Genomic DNA, 25,186 nt, shown 5'->3' with positions numbered 1-25,186 from the left:
TGATTATTCTGGCTACAACTAGAGACTCACATGTAAAAGAAATATGTAAATTCCATAAGGGACATTAACAGCAATGGTTTTAATTTGTAGACGTCATTTTACAGGCGAGTGAATCAAAATGACCTACTTCAGTAACGGGTTAAATCGACCCACAAATTTGTGTGATCAAAACAAACCCTTTCATCACAGGTTTGTTATTTCAAGCATTGATTGTAATAATCCCACATTTTGGCAACAACCTGAAAACCACTGCCCTAGTTTTAAGCACCGTCGATATCAAAAGCTTCTGCTCCTTGACTGAAGCCACTTGTGAACTCTTCATGGACATAATCAGCAGCAGCATATTCAACCTTTCATCTCCAGAGTCAGGAGGAGATTCTTACGGGGTGAAAGGATAAGGGCTCTCCATATGTCATCCTTATTATACAGTACCTGCCGTGGAGCATTACTCCATATATATGCCACAATTACAATCAATGGCTTGTGTTTTTTTATCAAACGATTTCCACTTGATTATGGCCTTTCCATGCACAGGCTGTTAGCGGCTAATGACCTGCTAACTGTTTGAAAGCAGAAGGAATCCGGCAAATGTTCTGTCGATGCGGCATGGATCTGTGCGACTGAAGGTGTTGCATATGAAGGTATCGGAGCGGATCGATGCGTCTCTGCTTCGCGATCAATGCCGAAGCCTGTAAAAATGCGAACAGGTCGATACCCGCTTTGTGACTTTCAGGTTTCTCTGTAATTAGAAGAAGTGGAATTGTGGAGCAGTGGTAATCAAAATGGAGATGGAAAAGTTGGTGAGAAATGTTCCCTACGCTTTTTTTACAGTTATATTTTTCTATCTACTTGCACTACTGCACGCATATATTTTCCAAACAGTGCTTGTGCTTGCTGTTCTGTCAGACCAAGGCCATGCTGTTGAAATTGTTTAGGCATATTTCATCGAATCCAGACCTTGACTTTTCTAGTTGTTGATGCTACGAGTACTCCAGCTAATACGCTACTCGAGCTTCAATATTGTTGTTGTTATTCACTCACTGTTACTTCTACCTTTAAAGAGGGTTAGCTGCAGCTACTTAGGGAGCACTAATTGCTGTCAAAATTGGTATTGTAATTGTCAGTTACAAAAAAGTGAAATTATTTGGACAATGCACTGTCTTCTGATTGATCATGTGTAATATTTGATAGTTTAGACCAGTGGTTCCCAACTTTTTTGTCTTGTGGACCCCTTGGACATTTCTGTGGTAGTCCGGGTTCCCCCTACCTCAAGGTTGTTTAGCAAGTTTATTTAACAAGCGATCACTTAAAAGGAACCATACTGAGATTTGTTCTTACCTGGTGTTTACGCATGCCCTCAGTTGCGCAAATAGTCCAAAGATGTTGTAGCATTTAGCCTCTCCTCCTAGGGAAAACATGGAAAGGCTTAGTCACTTCTAACTTCACCCCAGTTTGGAGCTATAGGGATTTGCTGGGAGAGGCTAATGCTAGCAACTTCTTTGGTCTGTGTGTGTGACTAAGCGTACGCACAAAAAACAAGCAGTTCCGCATGAACTCTTCTAAGCTCAGGTAAGAACATATCTCAGTATGGAAAAACGGTGGACTGTTCCTTTAAAGCAGTACTAAGTAACTTGTTTACCTTAATAAATCCTTTCCGTAGTCCCTCTGGAGGTAATACAAGTGTTAATTGGATGATTGGAGGGTCTTTCATCTCCCCCGGTGTCTCTGGCCAGAAAACCACAATCGCAACTTTCCTGCCTCCGGGTCGGAGTCACCAATACACATTAATAGAATAACAAAGAAGAAGCTAACAGGCTAACGGGGAAAGCCAACTGCGGGCTAGCACCGCTTAAACAGTATTTACAGCCAAGTTTGAGTGAACAAAATATCTCCATTGTGTAATGGGATGTACAAAAACCCTCTCTCCCTTTGTCTTTTCTGTCAGCGTAGTATTTACTCTCTCAGACAATTAATACGTTTAAAAAACACCTGCAGTTGCGCTTATGGCCTCGAGGGGCAGAGTTGCTTAGTACTGCTTTAAAAGTGCTAACTGTAAAAGTAGAAGATCATGTTGCATTCAAAACAAACCTGAAATTGTCCCAAAACTACATTTTACTACAAGATATAGCTTTTCCAGTCAAAAATAATGTTCAGTTTTCCCTTTTTTCCCCAATCTGAAATAATTCCAAAACATGTCTCTCAAGTGTTAATGTTTTAAAACTCTGTGAAGAGCTGCAGAATAAAATGAATCTTGATTTTGAAACATCAAAACACCTCCAAAGTTGTACTCTGCATAGGTTCTATCCTTCTAATTGATGTAGAATAAGCACGAAAAATAAGTACTAAACCTTCCACTCATGTCAATGTTAATGGACTGTCACTTAAAAACGATCAACGGTTATATTCATGTTTTAAAACAGTAAGGAATGCCACAAAAAGGAAACTAACTGGAGTAGTCCTATATCGTTACCTTCACTTGATGTCATGGATCGGCGCCAGTTCGTTTTCTATTAATACCCCCCCTCAGCCTCTCCTCTAAAGGTGTGATTGTGGCCAGCGGGGGGTCTGTCTCCTCTCCTCTCCTGTCATTAAAGAAGTCATTAGCACCAGAGAAAATAGATTTGTCGTTTTTTTTTGTTTTTTTTTGGCAGCGGCCCGATTGACGAGACAAAGTCATGAAAAGACGCAGCGTTGAAAGAGCGAGAGAATTAGCTTTTTTTTGCCGTGGCCTTCGGAGATTTGATTATGTTTCGGAATCAAGGTCGCTCCGCAGAATCGCCCTATTTCTCTGCACAGAGAGGAGGAAAAAAAGACGCTAATCAGAAATGTTCTACAAAAGTTAGTGTCTGTAAACGAGCTCAGTCAATGAAGATACTCTTAATGAGCGCACTTTGAAAAGAGGAAAGACTTTTGGATAGAAATTGTCCCTAATTAGCAATCAATCTTACAATGAATAATGTACAAACTTATTCAGTGAATCCAAATTGGTTTATAATGTTCAGCCTTTAGAGATATAAACAAGATGTGGTCCATGTTGGGCTTTATTGTTAAAAGTTGTATATTAAAGGCGTAAACCTAATTTGGAACGCCGAGGTTTTCAAGTCGTTGTCTGTACAGGGTTAGTTATTGAGAGGGATTTATGCCCCCGGCATCTCTTGAATCGCCCATATATGGTCATGTTTGAAAAGAGCTAAGCGGGAAAACGATTTTGAGAAAAAGCTATGCTTTCTCTAATTATTCCAAAAATAGTTTCACAAATGCTGAATTATGAATATAGTTTTCTACTAAATGAAGATACAAAGACATGGAGAGGAGCAAAGTGGTTCAACAGCCCAAAAATACATAAAAAAAAACGTAGAATGCTAACATGATGCTACATGTTAGCATTGTGCTAACGCTAGATAGCGCTTGCTATGACTGCCTTTTTTTCACTTCTATTGAATAAACTAGTGAATAAACATCCATATGGACCTGATTTTCACTTTATTTGTATGTGATAAATAAGTTCATATTCCACCAGAAAATGGCTAAAAAGAGTGGAAATTTGTGTTTCTCTAAAGATTGTATTTTCCCCCTTGGCGAGGCCACGCCCCCTTTTATGACGAGATGCCGTCTGTATCTATAGTTTAAGTTGATATATCTGAAAAAGGGACAAGACAGAATATGAAACGGTAGCGATGCTTTATGCCACAAACCCCAACTTCAGCCTGTATTCCCTGGGCAATTGTTGGGAAATTTACCCCAAAGGACTTTCACAGACATCAGTTTAAATTATAGCGACATGTCTGATAATCTCTCACTATGGTTTGTACATGTGATGATGCTCTGTTGGACTTAGATGAACTGATCCACAATGCTGAGCAAAGTGTCTTGCCCAAGGACACAACCACAGTACGCAATGACTGTTTTACTTTCAGTTCTTTCTCCCAGTAATAAAAAGAAGCCTTCCGTGATGGTGGAGCTAGCGCTGGAAAAAACACACTTGGAGTGATATATTACTTGCAGTTTCGGCGTTGGCAGGTATCACATTAAGAACTAAAGAACACTCTCTATTTAAGTGAATTTCCTCCGATCTCGCCATCTCGGAGGCTGTTAAATGCAAACCTTGGCACGTCGCTCAAAGTGGGTGTGCGGAAATTGGCGGAGACGGCGTGTAGCACTAATATATCGAATGAAAACATTATAATGTGGAAGTAAAAGAAGTAGTTTTGTGCCATTTTCTAATTAAACATTTGCTCAGATTTATCTTTTTACTTGTGTTTTCTTTTTCCCCACAGTGAACACGCCACATTTTCTGACCATAAAAGGAGTGGAGGTGAACGCGGGCCAGTCGGCGTCTTTTCACTGCACAGTCAACGGGCGCAAGAGGGACAACTTCAGGCTGTGGCTTCAGGTGAGACTGTCGGCAAATCTACCTTTCCTTTGTCTTTCCTCTATTTCAGGGGTGCCCGAACCTTTTACCGCCGAGGGCCAAAATTAAAAAGTGCCTGTGGGTCACGGGCCAAACACGGCGATGTCAAGCACGAAAAACACATATAACTGCAAATTATAAAGCTACTTTTTTATTTACTTTCTTTTTTTTTAGATGCATTACATTTGCATTTGATTCTATCTATGAAAATAACATGCTAGTAAAACAAATCGTAACTATGACAAAACAAAATCAACAATTGCAGCAATATAATGCAAAAAAAAAAAACACCTGTATCTACAGCACCTACAGTAACTTTACCTCATTCGTTCACTCAAAGAAAATGCCACCTTAGATTATTTTGAAAGTGTTAGTTCAGCATCAATTCTTTTATAAGTCAATTTTTAACATATACCGTTGTTGATATTAACAACCTTTGCAATAAAAGTTGGAAAACTGTGAAAGTTGATGCTACAACGCTCTGTAATTGATAAATACCAAGACACCACAACAGTGTTTCTTTAACTTTGCGAAAGGAGTGAAACAGCGCCTCCAATTTGACGCTGGTGGTCAAAAGGTAACAGAATTGTTTCGGCAGGCCAAATTTGGCCCGCGGGCCCCACTTTGGGCACCCCTGCTCTAATTCATGTAGATTTAGTAATCAAGTAGCCTTAACAAAAGACCCAATTCGAGTTTCAGTTCAGGCACACGCTGAACAGAAGAAAAAAAAAAGGAGCGTCTTGAAAAATTAAATGTTTAGACAGACTGTTTTGAGAAGTCATTGTGAAAGAACCTTGTAACTCTTTCTATCGCAAATCCGCTGATGCGAAGGTTGAAAAGTTTGCCAAATCTTTCTGGCTCATGGCTGTTGAGGAATTGTTAAATCGAGGACTTTTAACAATCCCGAGTTCTTTGGAGAATAGACTGAGCAAACGCAGTTAAATGGAATTGAGAAACTGTACGGCGCTATATACACTTTCCATGCCCTTGCCTCGTGTCCGTCACCCCCATTCTCTAGGACGCGGGGATTAACGTCAACAGTAAAGTCTTAACTCACTGCTCTGAGTCCGCCTCGTACTATATCCGCCTCCTGTAGTCTTAAGGTCAGCCCACGCTACACGACTTTCAAGCCCGATTTTGCTCTAATTCTTAGTCGCGCTGAGTCGTGGCTAGTCGAAGGCAGTCGCCCAGAGTCGTGTCTTGTTATTCCGCCCCGGCCACTTTTGCCTTGTCTCTGCACTTCTGTTGTATTGACACTTCCGGTAGAGATGATTCCGGCCCCTGACTTGTAGAGCACAAATTCCTGAGTATGCCTTTATTTTAAAAAAGGAAAGATTTTCACACGTGTCCAGCAGAGGGCACTGACATAATAAGAGATCAGGATATAAACAACACATTATAGCTCCGTGGTAATGAATAGTGACTACAATATAATGATTAAAGTATACTCTGAGAAACTTGTGACACAGGCTTGTGTGGCGCTAGTTTAAGACATTATTATTTATTACAGTCCTGTCGGGGCTTTTATTTTAAAATCACAGCTCATTATTATTCATTTATTTTTCATTTATAACATTTTTTTGTTTATCCCCACTAAGTTCTTGGTAGTCATTGTATATAAGTTACCACTATTCACTATTTAATTGTTTTTTCCTCACATTTCCTGCCTATTTGCACACCCTGAGGGTTTCTAAGAGCTGAATGTAACAAGTAAATTTCTCCATTGTGAGATCAATAAAGGCTCTCTTATCTTATCTTAAACGGAGAACGAGGGGAAATGTTTGCCGCTCAAATCTGATGTTTAATAGATTTATTTGTGTAAAATGTCCAATGGTCAAGTGACCATTGGACATTTTACACAAATAAATCACAAATAAATCACCAACAAGTCAACACTGCACTGTTTCTCTCTGCGGCCCAAAACCGGCTTTGATTTCGTGTAGTAACTGATTTTATCTTGACCTCTCCGGTCCTATGTTAACTGATAGAAGAAAAAGGGCGGGCACAATTCGTGGCGAACCCAAGGGAGCTTCCGGCTTAAGGTTTATTCCGCCAAAAGTCCACGAGAAACCACCTTTTCCAGCTACATTTCAACTGCAAACAGAGTTTAACCGCAGCACTTCCTGAGTTTCGAGTCGAACTATTCAGCTTCATCCTTTCTCTGCTCTCTTCTCCGTCTCGGGCTGGTGCCCAACTCCTTTTCTTATTAAATCCTCTGAAATAAGTCCTTCTGCATGTCGCCGACTTTTATCTCCATTTGACAGAACTATAGACAAGTTGAAGGCTCATAGTAGCTGTAGCAGCAGCGGCACTGAACTGTGTTGTTGTGACAGCGATCACATGACACTGTTGACCAATTGGGACGCGAGTATATTTTTCCTCAACCAGTCACAAGTCATGAGAGTGAAATGTCACACATATATCAATCAATCAATCAGCTAAACCCTGACCCTGCCCTAACCACTAACCATAAGGATAGTGGGCGGGTGCCTAATCTTAAGGTAGTCACTGATTGGATGATGAATGGCCACCATTTACCAACAGTCCTAGGAAAAATATTTTTGCTGATTTGGGGTCAGTTTTTGAGGCAGCTGACAGAATCGTGTAGTGCGTTCGCTCTCACGATTCTCAGTCGCTATGTGTGAACCTCCAGTCGTTCTATAATCGCACTAAATCCAGTCGTGTAGTGTGGACCCCCCATTCTTTAAAAATCTTTGAAGACTTGAAAAATCGTGTAGTGTGTGCTGACCTTTAACATGACCTTGTTGTTAGCATTGGACTTAGCATGTGCGGCTAGCCCCAGCGAAACCTGCCTCCGCCCGTCACCCGCGTCCCCTCGCCTCTCCATCAATTTAACAAAGTCGTTCTCGTTAGCGCCGCATCGGGGGGAAAAGACAAAAACAAACATTAAGTGCAGTCCCCTGATGACAGTAATGAAGAGATATTTCAAATGAACAAATGTGGCCCATCTGCCTGCTGTGAGGGCGGACAGCTGGGGAGGGGCGCCGCCGTTTTGTGTGATGGATGCACGTGCAGGTCTGTACTCGGGGAGAAAAAAAAACACCAAAGGGAACGATGCAAACAAACACGCTCACATGACTCGCTGAAGGTCGAGCCACTTTGCTTATTAAAGCGCTCCGTTTTGGACGCCGCTGCGGTTTTGTACCTGGTTCAGAAAGGGCAGCGGAACGAGGGAGGCCACAGACTGTCCAAAAACGTGTGTGTGTGTGTGAGAGGGGAATCGGTGGAGCTGAACTGACCGGAGTGAAGGAGCCAGAAAAGTAATGATTTGAGGCTTGTGACTGAAATTGGCTCTTGAACGGACGATATTGCACAAATGTAATATTCGATAACAGCACATGAGCAGAGCAGAAACCACGTGTGAAGGTAGTTTTGCACAAATAATATGGATCATGTGTCCGCACTTGTGTCCTTAATAAAGATTGATTGAATGAAATGAATACCTTGACTTGGTAACTTGTAGCCACTATACCTTTATTGTCTCACAAGGTTTTATTTAAACGAGACGCATTTCAAAGACTAGAATGAATTTGGATGCAAGCATTAAAAGACTAGATGCAAGTTGGTAATTTTATGCTCACTACTGCCACCTCCGGTCTTACACGTAACTGCAGCTTCTATATTAAGCTCGTGCATGACGGCACTTCAGACCCGAGGTAAAAACCTTTTGAGTGACAGTGCAGGATTTTAGAGGCAGGTCTGAGCTCATTCTACACATTAGGACATGGCTGGAACATGTAGGGGGAGGAAAATACTTAATTGTAACATTTTTAAACTCTGATTAGTCCCTTTAATGATTTTAAGAAAAATGCAAAGTCCTGAAGACATTAGGTCTAAGACAATATGTTTTCTTGCTGGCTTCTTAATACATCAATATATACGAATGGACTCTTTTAACCTCTTAACCCCCACCTTATTTTCTCCAGTTCAGCTTTACTCAAATGAACACCTCATTTGAAAGCTAAGACCTACAAAACTCATCTTTTTCCTCGTGTTGTCGTCACTTTTTCGACACATTTTTGTTGCTCTTTTGTTGCATTTTCATCCTTTTTTTTTCGTCTGATTTTTGTCGATTTTTTTTTTTCAAGAAGCTTTTAGATTTGGATAAAGCCAAATGTGCTCGGTTCAGGTGGGGGTTAAGAGGTTAAATGAGCAGATCCCGAAGTTACACGTCTTCTATCATGCTAGCTCTGGACGGACTGGCCCATTGACAAGAGAAAACCCACCAAAGGCCCAAACCCTTAACTCCGGAGCTTCGGGACCCATTATTATCTTAAGATGACAAGCCAAAGCCCAAATACAAATGTAGTTCTGTTTTGTAAAATGCAAAATACTGTATTTTCTGCATAAATTATAATTGAATGACTTTGAGATCAACCTTTAAAGCTGAAATTGTGATCAAAACAACTCTAGCAGTCATTTTAATAGACTACAGTGTTTCTCAACGATTTCAGCACGTTTTTTTATGTCAGTGAGTTTCCTACTAACTAGCGTAATATAACAAGGTTAGTTTCTGGGGTGTTTTGATTCCTTCATCTTTTAGCACTGTGTATTTGTGTTTGTTTTCGAAGCCAAAAACTATTTCCACACAATTCGTCCTTGGTTATTCTCCACTCCTCAAACTTTGCTCGGTTTTGTGAGCCAAACAAGATGTTCTAAACTCCCGATGGCATCCGTAGACAAAGCAACAGCCTGCCTTCACGTTGGAGCTGCTGAAGGCTGGACCACTTCATTTATTAAACCTCTCTGTTCTGTGTTTTTGTGTTTCTGTGTTTCTGCTCCGAAACACAGGGTATCGGGGGAAGGGAGGCCCCGATGAAGGCCACCAAACCCTGGAACAACCGCCGCTTCATCGGGACGTTCGAGCTGGAGAACACCACCAAGGGCGACTCGGGACGGTACCGCTGCATCGTGCACTCGGACAAGGGGGTCGGAGTGTCCAACTACGGGGAGCTCACCATCAAACGTGAGTGTGGTCAACGTGCAGTATGTTAAGTGGATCAGAAATAAGCGCTAAATGGCCATATGTTAGATGTGCCACTTTGTCAATACATGGATCAGTACATTATTATGCAACTCAAAGCCTCGTCTGCCTTTAAGCCGTGAAAACATTGAATTTTATGTGGTTTTCTCCCTTATCATATACATTTTAATGTTTAAAAATAGACCAAGCTCACCCTTTACACATACATGTTTAGTCTACACTAGTAAGTGGGATATTTCCAGGCTTAACAGCTCGTCCCTTGTCTTTCCCACGCGTATACATCCACAAATATTGACATGTTTGGTATCTACGTGTAGCACGAAATGCGACTGAGATGACACTGTATTTCCTTTCTGGGAGACATCCGTGGCTATAGCCAAACTTTCCAGTGTTGTACAATATTGTGAACTTTTCAGAGGGATTCTTTTTTTTATGTCTAATTCCTAGCCTGATTTATTGAGTTTTAACAAAACAAAACAAAACAAAACAAGGTGAACGTTTTTGTCAATTTCAAATAGATTCTTAATCAAGATATTCAAATCTTTAAAGCTTATAGCTAATTAATGCTGATGATATGTAAATAACACACTTGCGTAGTAAATAAACAATCACAGTCAGAGTCTTTGAACGCAGTGTAGCATAGCCACCGTAGCTGCACCAGGTAGCTTGCAGATAAAGTTCAGCTCATAATTGTGGTGCGTTCATGTGGACCTCGGGAACTCGGGCGAATGACTTCCCCAGGTGGGGAATGCAGGTCAACACTCGCTCAACTGTGGAAAGCGACTGGGGAACTCGGGTCCAAACGAGCTTCCCGTCTTCCACACCTGACTGCGGAAATCAGCTGATTTGTTGTTTTATCGTCTAATGTGAGCTTTTAACTTAAACGCCTTTTTGAGTTTAGTGTGAGCTGTCGTCATCCTACTCGACGTACTCGTAGTAACAAAATTGCAAGTGAGATGTCCAACATTAATGCTTGGATAAAGTGAATTTACGTGATATTTTTTTAAACTAGCAAACTAACGTTTAGGTTTTGAGATGCAAACACATTTAGATGATTAGCTCAGCTAAGCGCTAATCAGTGATAAAAACAGTTTTAATTTGATGACATCAAAATCCACATGAAAACCACATCAACACAAACCAACTGGGGACAATGACGTCACATGTCGGGAAAACGAGCTCCCCAGTCCACATGAATGCACCACTGGTTCCACAGCCACAGCCGCCCCTTGGGGTAGACGACTGAAGCGAGGCAACCAGTCTGTGCCATTGGCCCCTCCGACCACCACCAACCACTTGCTCGCGCTACATTGATTCTGGTCTATTGTACATGTTTTTAGTGGTAGGGGAAGCCTAACACCTGGAGGAGAACATAAAAACTCCACAAAGAAAGAAGCAAACTTGCCTCCCTCTGCTTGGGCTTAAAACACACACATTCCCAGAAATAAAGAGACCCACACACTTCTGCGCTCCTCCATCCCTCACGACCTTTATTCCCACTCTCAAAGTCAGATAAACACAACAGCCCGCGTCTACCTCCGCCGTCCTTTCCAAGTCTTAAGACGCCTCTGAAATACTTGCGTTTTTATGTTGATTTGTTATCCCCGGCTCTCTTAACGCCTGGCACTTGTAAAACAGGCCGTCCTTGACTGTGCGCGCTCGCCTCCTCCTCGCGGCAGACAAAGGCGGCCGCGTTTACTGTAACCTCTCCCAATACTTTGCTCCTGCAGTCATTTGATATGAATTTATGGACTCGAGAGCAGCCCTATAGCTCCGTAATAGCCCTCGATATTTCTTCACCTCAATTTTCTCCCCCTGCTCGCAATTGAATTTACAGCCGCCATTTTTTTTCCTTTCTTTCTTTCTCCCCTTCTTCTTCTTTTTTTCCGGTCTCCTTGTGTTAAGTGATTGATAGGTTTAATCCTAGCTGTCCAGATGGAGCAGTGTCAATCATAGTAGATGGTCCCTGGTTCAGGACATTGAGAGGGGAGAGGTAGATAAAGTCGGGGAGTTTTTTTTTTTGCACAAAGGAAATTTACTGGCTCCGCCGGCACTTTAAAACGACTCGCATGCATGAATTCAATAACAAACAAGTGCATATCTTTCTATTAGGTGTAAGCGCTAGACAGGAGCACTTTTTGCTGATGGAGGCCTTCGTCTGATGTGCTACATACTGTAGTTTTACAAGATACAAACTGCAAATATGGTATGCATTGTCATGAATAACAAAGTTGGCAAAAGTGGGTTAATCATCTGTTTTTGCTGACCTTAATATAACTAGGCTTTATAACAAAGTCATGTTTAGGTTTTGCTTTACATGTTATTTTAGGCAAAGGAAAAAGTTATGTTTGTATTGTTTTTCACCTTTATGCTGTGTGTGTGCAGGCTTCATTAGACAAAACTGTTCTGCATGTAAAGTGGGTAAAGTGTGGGGAAACATTTAGAAAATCGTCCAAGCCGGAAGGAGAACTTTTACAACCCGAGGCCGGCAAAACGCACATGGTTTCACCGCTTAACATCTTGGGTCAAGCACCATTCGCCTGGCAAGTCCAGAATGATAGCCCGGCCTTAGCCATCCGTAAACTCCGGTCAATTATTATATTTCCCTACATGTTACAGTGGCCGTGTTAAATCGGTTGAATTTCAACCTACCATTCAGTGAGCAGGGGAGGCGGGAGTTGTAGGTGACGTCAAAAGCATTTGCGCCGGATTTGCTGGTTGTAATTTGGAAATGGTGGCCAATACTATAGTAAAGGGAAGCTCTTCAATCCACTCTGGCTCGGCTTCCAAGTATCCAGAAATGGAAATTGAAGCGCAAAGAGTAGTGATAGCTGCTTCACTCACTCGGGTGCAATTGTAATCGAATTTCAATTAATTGCACAGCCCTACCAGAGCATACAATATACAAAGCTCATCTGGGAAACTCCTTTACAGTGTCTTTTGTTATCGCTAAAACTAACTGCAGGCTTATTCTAGGAAAAAAGGCTGAGTTGGCAAACATTTCTTCAGTGTCTGGGTTTCAAGGACTGCAAGTAACAGTTCAAAGCAAAAGTGATCCGCAAATGGTTTTCGTAAAAAAAAAAAAAGTCTGACTTGATGTGACGCCATCTCCTGACATAAAAGACAAAAGGCACTCTTTCTCCTTAAACCACATCCATTAACTCCTTTATCGAATCTTGTAACGCGCCGCAGTTTCAATTCAGCCGAGATTTCCACACTTACACATTAGCGCTCAAGAAGAAAAGAGGCGGTTTCACGGTTATGAGTGCCGCACATAAAATCTCTGCGATCTCCCCTTATCGTAGCAGTCATAAAACAAAGGCTTAACCCTCCCGGCGATGTCTCGAGTGTCGTAAATCCCGCTTAAATGTGTACCCACAACCTCCGCCGCTCGCTTCGGGAGGGAGTGACCGATGCGTTTCCGCGGGATACGCGCCAGCCGCTGCCACCCCCCCGTTAGCGCATTAGCATACAGTGCCTTCTCCCCGACATGAGGACACTGAATGCTTGATTATGTCGGATAATCACTTCTACGGCCCGTGCCAGTTTTCACTCAGATTTATGCGGCGATGAGAAGTGGAGCTGCATATTTTGCCATACGGTGCCGGCCCGTTTTCAGACGGCTCTCCCTGTAGAGCGGCCAGTGGTGCTCAGAGCGGGGTAATTATTTCACGTCACAGGCCTCTTCCCTTCTGCCGCCTCCTCCACTGGTCATAGAGATGGATGGATTTATTGTTGGGGGGTAATAAAAGATAATAAAGTCTGGAGAACGATCCTTGTAGGGGCTTAAATCAGACGTGCTGGGTGAGATTCATGAGCGGCTCAGCAAATGAATGACACGCATGCATCACACATTGTCAAAGCAGATTCAAGCGAGAAGGTTTAAGAGGTCACGTCATGTGTTCAAAATCAAGTTCACATTTTAAACCTTTTGTAAAACAACTAAGGCGACAGTGGCTCAGTGACTAAAGTGTTTGTGCACGGATCCAAAGGGTCAGAGGGTTGAATCCCGACTCAAACTGGTGCAGACTGTCATGTTCTTGGGCAAGAGCATAAGGGAATGATCAGTGGTCAGAAGGTCCGCTGTATGCCGCTATAGAAGCCCACCCCTAGCTTACCACCATTGAGTGTGGGGAGCATGACAAACCATTACTAGTCCGGTTCGCTATGTTTATTTTTCCACCGTTATGAGATTTTCGTGGAGAGCATGAAAATATATATATTTTTGGAAACATTATGGTATAAGCAATGACAAAAACAATGTTTCCATTTGCCCTTGTCATTTGGTAAAATTGTACAATCAAGCCATTTTTCCAGTAGAGTAAATGGGGACTTCTGGTCATCGCTATGGCAACTCCATGAAACATAATGACAAGGGTTTCATTGACTTTTTTGATTGGAACGACCAAATGGAATTTTCTGCCAAATTTTGCAAATTCCATCCAAACTACGTTTTTATTCCCCATATAAATGTTATTATTGCGTCATTTTTACATATCAGAGCAAATGGAAACATTGTTTTTCTGATTACTTATTTAATAAAGTTTTCAAAAATGTATAGTTTTGTACATAGTGAACCGGACTACACTGCGTTCCAAATTATTATGCAAATTGGATTTTTGTGTCAAAAAGGTAAAAAAAAAAACAATAATAATGAAACTCATGGATGGTATCGTGTCTTGGGGCTCTATGAATCACTGACATTAATCTCAGAGACCTGGGATGAGTAGTTGTCGGGTTAAGCCCAATTAAGGGAAAAACTACTGAAAAAGGGTGTTCCACTTTATTATGCAGATCATCATTTTTAAGCAATATGGGAAAGAAAAAGGGACTTTCTGCTGATGAAAAGCGTGAAATAGTTGAATGCCTTGGTCTAGGTATGAAAACCTTCGATATTTCATGAAAGATTAAGTTTAATCATCGAACTGATAAGAGATTTGTGGATGATTCAGAGCACACTCCGTTTTGTGCCGAAAAGGGCACAATATGGACGGTTTCTGCCAGACAAACACATCAGATTAAGAGAACAGATGCCACAAAGCAGCATACAGGTATTTGAAGCTGCTGGTGCCTCTGGAGTCCCCCAAACATCAAGGTGTAGGACCCTCCAGAGGCTGCAGTTTTGCATAAACCTTCTATCCGGGCCTCCCCTAAACGGTTAATTGAATGCTCATAAACAGAAACGGCTGCAGTGGCTCCGAAATACATGAGGACTCATTTTCAAACAGTCTTGTTCACTGATGAGCGCTGTGTAGCCCTGGATGGTCAAATCAATGGAGTAGTGGATGGTTGGTGAATGACCACAATGTCCCAACAAGGCTGTGACGTCAGTAAAGAGGTGGCAGAGTCATGTTTTGGGTCAGAATCATGGTGAGAGAGCTGGTCGGCCCCTTCAGGCCCTTTTAGGCTCCCTGAAGGTGTGAAAATGACCTTTGAAAAATATGTGGAGTTTCTGACTGACCACTGTCTTCTATGCTACTAAAAGAAGAGCCGTTCTTTCCCTAACAAAATCCTCTTCATGCATGACAACGCACCATGTCCTGCTGTAAAGAAAACCTCTGCATCACTGGTTGCTATGAGCATAAAAGGAGAGAAACTCATGATGTGGACCCCCTCCTTTCCTGACTTCAACCCTGTTGAGAACATTTGGAGCCTCAACAAAAAAAACTTCTATGTGGGTGGGAGGCAGTTTTCATCCAAACAGCATTTCTGGGAGGTTATTCTAACATCCTGCAAAGAAATCCAAGCAGAAACTGTCCAAAAACTTACAATTTTAAGGGATTTAAGAATTTTGAAGCTGCTATCACACAAGGGCTCCTATGGTCAAATATAACTTGACCTGTTAATATTTTTTTGATTGAAATAGCTTTTGATTGCAGTAAATATGACCTCCTAATGCTACAAATACAACAAATGACCATTTTCAGTTAATTACAAGCTTTAAAATGTATTGAAACGATGAGTTGCATAATAATTTGGAACAGTGGATTTTGAGGTTTTTACTATATTTATTTTTGAAAAAAATACTGTTATCACTAGGAAATTTTTTCCACCACATTTAAATGATCCTCTACCAGTTAAAGACTTGAAAATTATGCTGACTCTCATTTGAGTTGACAATTTAGAAAATCTTAGAAAAATGTCATTTGCATAATAATTTGGAACGCAGTGTACACTGTGTAGCACGAAAAAAAAAAAACTGTTGGTTTTGTACAGCTTAATATATAAATACAGTATAAGCCATTTTTTGTTTTTTATTTAAGGCAGAGGAAAATGTCAATCTTATACAGTATATACAGGTACTTGTCATATAATTAGAATATCATGAAAAAGTGCATTCACTTTTGTTTTTCAGCTTAAACTGTGAAAGTAGTATATGATAGACTCATTACATGCAAACTGAGATATGTATAGCCTTTATTTGTTATAATCATCATCTTAACATGTCACTTTGCATGTAATGAGTTTATATCATATATTAGTTTCACATTTTAAGTTGAATTACAGAAATAAATGAACTTTTTCATGACATCCTAATGATATGACGAGCACCTGTATGCAATATTTTTACCAAGATTTGCAGTACATTAATTTATGATCTATACCTACACTTCCTTTACAGAATATAACCTTAATCAAATGAAAAGTCTTGATGTACGAACATAACCAACAGAAAGTGTGTCTCTGGAGCTGACTCAGAAATGACACAGAGCGAACCCTCCCAGCGCACATTTTAACCAAACAATAATCACTATAGTTAAGCTGAAACCTCTTTACTACATGTTATTATGTGTGTTAGTCATACAAAACCTAGCGGCCTGAGTGGACACAGTGGCGCTATGGCTTTGGTTGTCACGGCGATGAACTGATTACATCCCACTCCATTCGTGTGATTGTGGCTCATTGCAAAAAAGTGACAGATCAAAGCAAAACGTGAGAAATATTATGTTAAAATAGAACGTTCCTATTCTAAACAGGAGATAAATCAGCTGAATAGTAACAGTCGGGTCACCATGTTTCCCCTGCCCCCATCTCCCCCTTTCACCTGTAGCCTCTTTAGGTTGATACTCCTCTTCTGGCTCGTCCCGCTCCCTCCGAGCTGCAGGCGCTGCTCAGGCGTGGCAGCATCGGCGCTAATGAGAGTCGTCACTGAAAATCGAAGTCCGTCCAGCGCGGCTCGTCATCTTCCCGTGGCCTTCTCGTAGCTGTGCGAGATTCAGATCAATGCCCTACTCACAGCTTTCCAATTAGGAGAATGAACAGAGTACACGGGGTCCTCCGCATCTTAACAAGCCAAGTTGTGAGACAAATTTTAAAGATGTCGTATAATTAGTAAAAGCCCAGTACGCAGTGAAAAAACAGTGCAATGATCGAATGAAGACTGTGAGAAAATGCGTTCAATGGGTTCCAGTTTCATAATGACTTTTCTCCTGTTGTGGAGGCCATTTTGAAGTCTTTGAGCAGTCAATTGACAGAATGTATGTGTTTCCCATCGTAGAACAAGGTTTTAAAGGATCTGTATCATACTATTTTAGCCTTTCCAAAGTAAAGTATAGGCATTTATATGATATGTTGAACCATGACCACTGTGGAGCACTATTTTTTGTGATAAATATGTGTTTTATGGAGGTATTTTTCAAACTCTGAAGACAAAACACTTGAATTCTGTTAACTCCGCCCCCTTTCTCCGCTCATACAACTTTAACAGTAGAAATGTAAATACTGGAGTTGACATTTGCAACGCAGCTTCAACTCGCGTTGGTTATAAAAGTTATTCCACTTTGATTCTGGCGAAGGTTCACCAAACATCCATCAGTGAAGTGATGGTCACAGAAAAACACTAATTTGGCTGAGACTCGCCGAATCCCGGAGAGAAATTCCAATTTCTGGTGAGTGGCCTTTTCTTTAGGAAGGTTGAATAAAGTCCTCTTAGCCCAACGCGCTTTTCTCTGTGACATTATCGTTAGGTAAGGAAATAGAACAGGTGTCCAGAGTAGGTTAGAAAGAGCTCCTTCTTCACAACTTTCAGTGCAAACGGGGGGCGCTTCTTTTTCTTTCTTTCTTTCTTTCTTTCTTTCTTTCTTTCTTTCTTTCTTTCTTTCTTTCTTTCTTTCTTTCTTTCTTTCTTTCTTTCTTTCTTTCTTTCTTTCTTTCTTTCTTTCTTTCTTTCTTTCTTTCTTTCTTTCTCTCTTTCTCTCTTTCTCTCTTTCTTTCTCTTTCTTTCTTTCTTTCTCTCTTTCTCTCTTTCTCTTTCTTTCTCTCTTTCTTTCTTTCTCTCTTTCTCTCTTTCTCTCTTTCTCTCTTTCTCTCTTTCTTTCTCTCTTTCTCTCTTTCTCTCTTTCTCTCTTTCTTTCTCTCTTTCTCTCTTTCTCTCTCTCTTTCTCTCTTTCTTTCTTTCTCTCTCTCTCTTTCTCTCTTTCTTTCTTTCTCTCTTTCTCTCTTTCTCTCTTTCTCTCTTTCTCTCTTTCTTTCTCTCTTTCTTTCTTTCTCTCTTTCTCTCTTTCTCTTTCTCTCTTTCTTTCTCTCTTTCTCTCTTTCTCTCTTTCTTTCTTTCTTTCTCTCTTTCTCTCTTTCTCTCTTTCTCTCTCTTTCTTTCTTTCTTTCTTTCTTTCTCTCTTTCTTTCTTTCTTTCTTTCTCTCTTTCTCTCTTTCTCTCTTTCTTTCTTTCTTTCTCTCTTTCTCTCTTTCTCTCTCTCATTACGCACTTCCGTTCCACTCTGACGACACAACGGGACGGAAAAACCCCTCTGGGGGTATTTTTGATAAGAAAATAGAAAAACAACAACCAAAAGGTTGATTTTGCACGATATAGGACCTTTATGGTATAGTTGAGGACGTGGTTTTTAAATTTGTCACTATCAATCTCTCTCAGGGCATTTTTGACAGAAAGGCTGGTGTGTCACAGTAAAAATGACCAAGGATGAAATGTGTCTCGGGTCTCTTTAATATTCACTGGAGTGATAAATTTTGTATTGGGAATAGTTTGGCTCTTCAGGAAGAGAAAAAAATGAATTGTGGATTTTGAAAGGTCCCCGTATTGAGCAGCTCAATTTCCCTTTTTACTATTTTATGGGGGACATTATTTATTATTGAGCGCAGTAAAGGTCAGGGTGCGGTGTGCATGCAGATTAGGAGGTCTGCGTGTACACCAACATGTGCGAATGTGGAGAGGGTCGTTGCCAATGCGGGGCAGGTGCAGAGAGAGAGAGAGAGAGAGAGAGAGAGAGAGAGAGAGAGAGTGGTGGAAAGAGGAGGAAGTCAGATATGGAAAAAGAGGGAAAGAGAGGCCAACTGTCGCCATGTGTTGGTCCAGTCAGCATCAGGACAACAGCTGCTCTCTGACCTCACGACAGGCTGCCCATACTGCACGGTCACTAAACACATCGAGAAGTGACGCTATTTAGACCTTAACATCTAATGCTGCTCTATATGGTCTGTTCAAAATCAGAGGTCAATATTAATGCATTCCCCCTGTGGATTAAAGTGATAGTCTGTAAAACACTGTTGAAAACTGTTTGTAGAAAATATAAACTTATTTAATTATTCAAAAACTACTTTAACAAACGCTGAATTATGAATATAGTTTTCCACTAAATAAAGATACAAAGCCATGGAGGGGAGCAAAGTGGTTTTAACAGCCCATAAATACATAAATAACGGAGAATGCTAACTTGATGCTTCATGTTAGCATCGTGCTAATGCTAACTGTTAGCTAGAACGAGCTATAACTGCCATTTTTTCACTTCTACTGAACAATCAACAATATGGACCCGATTTACACTTGACTTTATTTATGTGATAAATAAGTTTATATTTCACCAGAAAATGGCTAAAAGAGTGGAAAATTGTATTTCTCTAAAGATTCTATTTTCCCCCTCGGCGAAGCCACACCCCCTTCTATGGCGAGATGCCGCCTGTATCTATCCCCACAATCATTTGAACCAGCCTTTCAGGTCCAATTAGCAGGAGACTTTAATGTTTACTTTTGAAATCTGTCTTTCTCTTCTCATTATGCAATCTTGCAGACTATCACTTTAATGACTTTAATGATTATTTAGTTTGACTTTACTTTACGGCACAGAACAAGGGATAATGGATCTTCCCTCCCTATATTATTGTCTTAACCCCCACCTGAACCGAGCGCATTTTCTCCATTTTGGCTTTACCCAAATCTAAAAGTGTCTTGAGCAAAGTGTCAAAAACACAACACGGCAACAATGCAAGGAAAAAGATCTGCTCATATCAGTTTTGTAGGTCTTAGCTTTCAAATGAGGCGTTAAACTGGCCTACAGGCTGTAAACCTTTAGATTTGGGTTAAGCTGAACTGTAGAAAATGCACTTGGGTAAGGCGAGGATTAAAAGGTTAAAAGGTCAATACCAAGAAAATACTAACTGGTGATGTACAGTCTTTAAACTGGGCTAGGGTGACCAGACGTCCCGGTTTACCCAGGACAAGACCCAGTTTTGAGCCCTCCGTCCCATGTCCCTGTGGATTCTCCAAAACCGTTGATTTGCCCCAGTTTTACACAAACTGTCTCCAGTGTCCTCGTTTTTTTTTTTTTCCCTTTCCTGTACGTTACCTAAAACAGCTTCTTACACTTAATGACCTGACCATGTGTGCATCAAACAGTTTCCATTGTGACTGAGCAAATTAAATACTGGTACTTTTGATTTTACATTAATCCTGACCATTACCTAATGTCAATCATGGGATAAATTAGGTGTTCTTTATGTTTCCATATAATTACCATAATTACTACACTTTAAGTAATTTTCACCCTATAATGTTTTATGACTGCGCTGTAAAGGAAAGTGCGACTGATTTATTCTAGTGTTGTTATGGTTTCAATATTCATTTTTAATGAAATCTCAAAGAATGTATGAGGATCGTTTGTTATTATTATCAGACAAATTCCTCAGGACTTTGAGGTTTGGAGTTTGAAGGTCAATCTTCAAATGTATGCAATGATTTTCTCCTAGATTTGCAATACATTCATTTAAGATAAGATAAGATAAGCCTTTATTGATCTGACAAAGGAGAAATTCTCTTGTTACAGCTCTCAGAAACACTGTGCAGGGGTGTGAAGAAACAGGAAATGTGCAAGCAGGTTATCCACAATGACAACAAAAAAACATTAGGGGGGCAAACAGTATTAACAGTAAAAAATAAAATAAACAGAGGGCCCTATACCTGATTTTTTGATTGCTAACAATGAAAGGGGATGCCACTAAATTAAAATAGTAATTCATAGCTTTCCTAATATCTTTGTAGCATCTAAATTCTTTACAGGGACAGGTTTATAGGCAAATTTCACAACTTGCAGCGTCACTTTTCAGGGTCACGTCCACAAAAATGCTACAAAAATAGCCTGACAGTTCATGAAATTCATACAAATAATTTATAATTTGATACACACTGTTTTCTCTACAAGCATTTGAGTTTGCAGTGTACTTAAGGAGGATAGAATAACTTTCATTACATTTCTAGAAGTAAAATCAGGTATAGCTCCTTTAGCCTCTGCTGACTCAGAGATGACGCGGTTCGCACATTTTAAACCAAACAATAATCACCATCGCAGCCATTCAATTTAGTTTCCCCACTCAAATCTCGCAGGACGCCGCCCCTGAGACAATATGACCGAGCAGTTTGATGTAGGTAATGCGGCAATACACATTTCATCCGAGTCGACAAAGGCGGCAGCAGCTTATGTTGATGAAATAAGTCCTTAGGTGCGGTAATCCTCACTTCAGCAGCCATCAGCGACACATGGAAAATAATGGATTACTGCTTCCACACGCACTCGAGCGCCAGAACACTTTAGGATATTAACAAGTCATTCCACGCTGCTCCGCTGCCCAGCTGTCGGGGAGCGCAGGGCTGCAGGCGGGAGGATGGAGCGGGCGGCGGATTTGAGGAGTTTGGGCTTTTCTTGCTGTTTATCTTATCAAGTTTTCATTTTTCACATTTTTATCTACATTTTTTGTTATGTTATTTATTATTTTTCTCTTCTTGCACTCAACAGTCCCCAAAATGGGCAGAGAGAGATTCGGTTTATGTGAAAATGTTGAGTATTTGATGAATTGCTTGGGTGCAAAACAAAATGGCTCAACAGCGCTCACAGTGGCCACATATTGAAATTGCAACAGGTGTTTATTTGGCCAGTCAGATTTGATAAAGTGATCGATGACCTCATGTACCTGCCCCCCTGTCTGCGGCCCCAGACTGCGGTGGAGACTCGGGGCGGGCGGGATTAGCTGGTTCGCTTCAGGTGATGTTGGACAGCGGCACTGGGACTGTGGATTAGCGGTCGTGCAGGGACCAGGCGGAGGTCAGGGTAGGGTAACCATCTGCTTTTGGGACGCGCCTCTGAGTCTGAGCTACCCTGGGACGACCGGAGACTACAGCAGCGGCTCCTCCCGGACAGGCACGGGACGGGCTAATGATGATGTATGCTGCGTGAGCGGGCCGTGTGGGCCTATTAGAGAAAGGTAGTCAAGGCACCAGGGATATTGAGATTTCACTCCTCTGCCTTAGCTCTCGTCTGTGTGCTTATTTTCCTTCTCAGTTAGTTCTATCTCATCTTATCTTATATAAATAAAAGCATTTCTGATACCTATAATAGTTTCTTATTTATATTTTGTGTCAGTATTAAGGTAAGGTAAGCTGTACTTTATCGATCCCCATAGGGAAATTTGTTCTCTGCATTATACCCATCCTCAATGCTGCTGGGGCGACCTGTAGGAGCCAGTGTGGGCCGGGGCTCGGGGTTCAGAAACACCTGACTGGAGGATTAAACTATTGCACATGTTTTTAGTGGTAGGGGAGACTGGAGTACCCAGATGAAACACCCAAAGAAGTACCTAGAGGAGACACAGTACATCCAGGACCTTTTGAGCCCGTACTCCTCCGGCAGTACTCTTCAGTCCTATGGCCAGAACCTTCTTGTGGTCCCTAAGGCTCGTTATTAGACCCGAGGGGACCTGTCTTTTTAGTCCGTTGCCTCCAGACTGTGGAACGCCCTGCCCCATCTCTTTAACTCTGAAAAGCGCTTTATGAATAAACTTTACTTACTTACTTACGCTACCGTTGTTATTATATATATATATATCTATATTTTGAAATAAACAAAAACTCTTTACTCTAGTTTACTCGCATAATGTTTTTTACTCATCAAAAAGATAGCTGGAGTGGGCTTTAAAGAGAGTAGATGCAAGTTGGTCATTTTATACTCACTACTGCCACCTCAGGTCTTACCTGTAGCTGCAGTGTCTCGCCTTAAAGAGGCCTTAGAGGCAGTTGTGGTGAACAGGTCTGGGCTCATTCTACACATTAGAACATTTCTGGAACATGTGGGGGGAGGTAAATACTTATTTTAAACATTCTTAAACTCTGTATCGTCCCTTTAAGTTTCCTTCGGACATGTTTCAGTATTCCAGTACATTTAGTTTTTCCACACTCTGCGCCAACTCACTCTCCGATATACGTCATACTGTGTTCCCAAGTCAATTCACTTGGACCAAACAGGGCCTGATCCTCTCCATGGCCATACTCTGCGAATTACTCATGATTTGATGATGTAAACCCAGAAGAAAAAGTCAGTAACAGAACTAGAACAGATAATGACACTTTTGCAATTTAAGAATCCATATTTATCAAGCGAAGTTAATTTTCAAACCACTAATTGCTTTACAAGTTCCGACTACATAAGAACACAGTAATTTTAAACTATAGAAAGGTTCATTATATAGAACAAGCTATATATATAAAAAAAAAAACAATGTACTGTCCGCATGCACCTTTCCGTTTACTTCCTGTGCTTCAAACTCAAAGTGCAGATGCATTGTCAGGACAGACGCGCCTCTAACAGCATAATGGCACCTTGCAGCAGAACATTAGAAAACATCCATCAGCTTTTCTTGTTCACTCTGATCCTGAAAAGCCCTCGGGGGGAGAAACGGCAGAGGATTTGATCTGACTCTGACCTGTTCATGTGCACTCTCTGATTCATGAGACAAGGGACCGGATTGAAATTGAATCAAAACTGCTATTATAATAAGCAGTTAATAAGCTGCAAATGCTAATTCTGAGCCTGTTTTGTCGTCGGAGCAGGATTTCACTCGTCTCTCTGATGCAAATTCTTCACATCTTTGTCAGGAAAACTCTGCTGGCCTGTATACCAAATGCTGTGGGATATACTTCTCCCACATTATGGTCTCAGATCTGCTGCATGTACAGTACAATTTCAACCTATCAGTCAGTGAACAGGCTTTATCCTCGCCTCCAATTAACCGTGTTAAGTGCTTCTTCAGTGTTTTTGTGTGTGTGTCTGGGCTCTTTCTCAAGGTGTTTGTTTCGACATTAATGATATATTGCTTTGACGGGATAAGCGGCCTGTCAGTCATCAGACTTTGGGGAGATAAGGCAAGGTTACAAACTAATACGTAAAAGAAGAGGGAATTCTTGGCAGGCCGGACTTCATCACCTTTGAATAAATCTGCTATAATATCTCATTTTTTATTCGACTACAAACAGCCCTCTCAAAGTTCGGCAACACACACCAGTTTACATATTGGAGGGATGTTGAAAATATTGTGCTCCGGAATAAAGTGACATTTACGGAGCGTCATTAAACACAGCACCAGGCGGTTTAGGAGATTATTCAAATAGTGGTGACATAACCGAGTAAAGGTTAGAATCGTAAAAGAGGAGTCCCCTGGAGAAATTTAAAATAAGAGACAAGAAATAAAAGGCCATGTTTGTCAAAATACCCAAACTGAATTGGCCCACAGGCGCAAGACAGCGCCACCATTTTGTTTTTGGAGTACATGTGCATGATCTCTGAGGCTCCTTCTTTAAAGTGTCCATATTATTTGTATTCTATCATTAGGATTTCAGCGGTGAATAATTGGCTCCCTAAATGCCTTTCAGGGAGTTCAGAAAAGGCTGAGCTTGTTTGGAGACGTTGGTCATAATTCACAATGATGAAGAGCTTATTTTTACCACACAGCAGACATATTTGCTGTGTGGTGGTTGTAGTAACCATGGGCCTGTCCTTGAGTCTCAGCGCTGTGATTAAAATCAATACGTCTATCGTGAGAAGGTGAAAATGCCGGATTATTTCAGCGCTGACAATGAGGCATTTCTTTGGCGTTCGTAACGGGTTTCTCTGCTTTGTTGTGTTCAGTGATGTTATCCAACACATGGAAGTTCTGGTATTTGACCAGGGTTGGGAGATAGTTTAATTTGCATGTACACTACCACTCAAAAGTTATTTTTTTTTTCACTTAAAATGTCCTTATTTTTTAAAGACAAGCGCTGTTGTGAATGCCTATTCTAGCTGGAAATGGGTGATTTTGACAGAGGCGCATTTCTAACAACCATCGCTCCAGTGTTCTAATGCTACATTGTGTTAGCTAACGGTGTTAAATGTAATTGATGATTAGAAAGCCCTTGTGCAATGATGCTAGCACTGCTGAAAACTGTTGTGCTGATGAAGGAAGCCATAGAACTGGCTTGAGGGACCCACAATTTTGGAACGGTGTTGTATATAAACTGGCTGCATAGGATGTTTAGAGTTTCACGTCCTCAGTGGACACTAACAGGAAATGACATAGAGGCAAACGATGTTAAACTGTTGCCATGCCAACCATGTTATGTCAATGGGAAATGACTCAAACCGCTATAGATACGTCATAGAAGGGGTCATGGCTTCGCCGCATCATGTTAGCATTCTCTGTTGTTTATGTATTTATGACTTCCGTGAACGTAG

The 25,186-nt window shown here is 41.1% G+C and overlaps 1 protein-coding gene across 6 annotated transcripts in view; it reads left to right on the top strand.

Annotated features, from left to right (window-relative positions):
• The window catches only part of LOC306972937 (receptor-type tyrosine-protein phosphatase mu), a 373,633-nt gene that overhangs the window by 121,575 nt on the left and 226,872 nt on the right, over positions 1-25,186 (top strand). For all 6 annotated transcript variants that reach the window (XM_079569665.1, XM_079569664.1, XM_079569663.1 and 3 more), the window contains exons 5-6: positions 4,278-4,393; positions 9,224-9,398. In XM_079569665.1, coding sequence (XP_079425791.1) covers positions 4,278-4,393; positions 9,224-9,398 — 291 coding nt within the window. The remainder of the gene's footprint in view (positions 1-4,277; positions 4,394-9,223; positions 9,399-25,186) is intronic.

This window comes from Gobius niger (assembly GCF_951799975.1).
Source record: "Gobius niger genome assembly, chromosome: 13".
NCBI classification, from domain to species: domain Eukaryota; kingdom Metazoa; phylum Chordata; class Actinopteri; order Gobiiformes; family Gobiidae; genus Gobius; species Gobius niger.
Note: the sequence above shows the minus strand (reverse complement) of the source record. Positions and strands in the feature narration are given on the sequence as shown.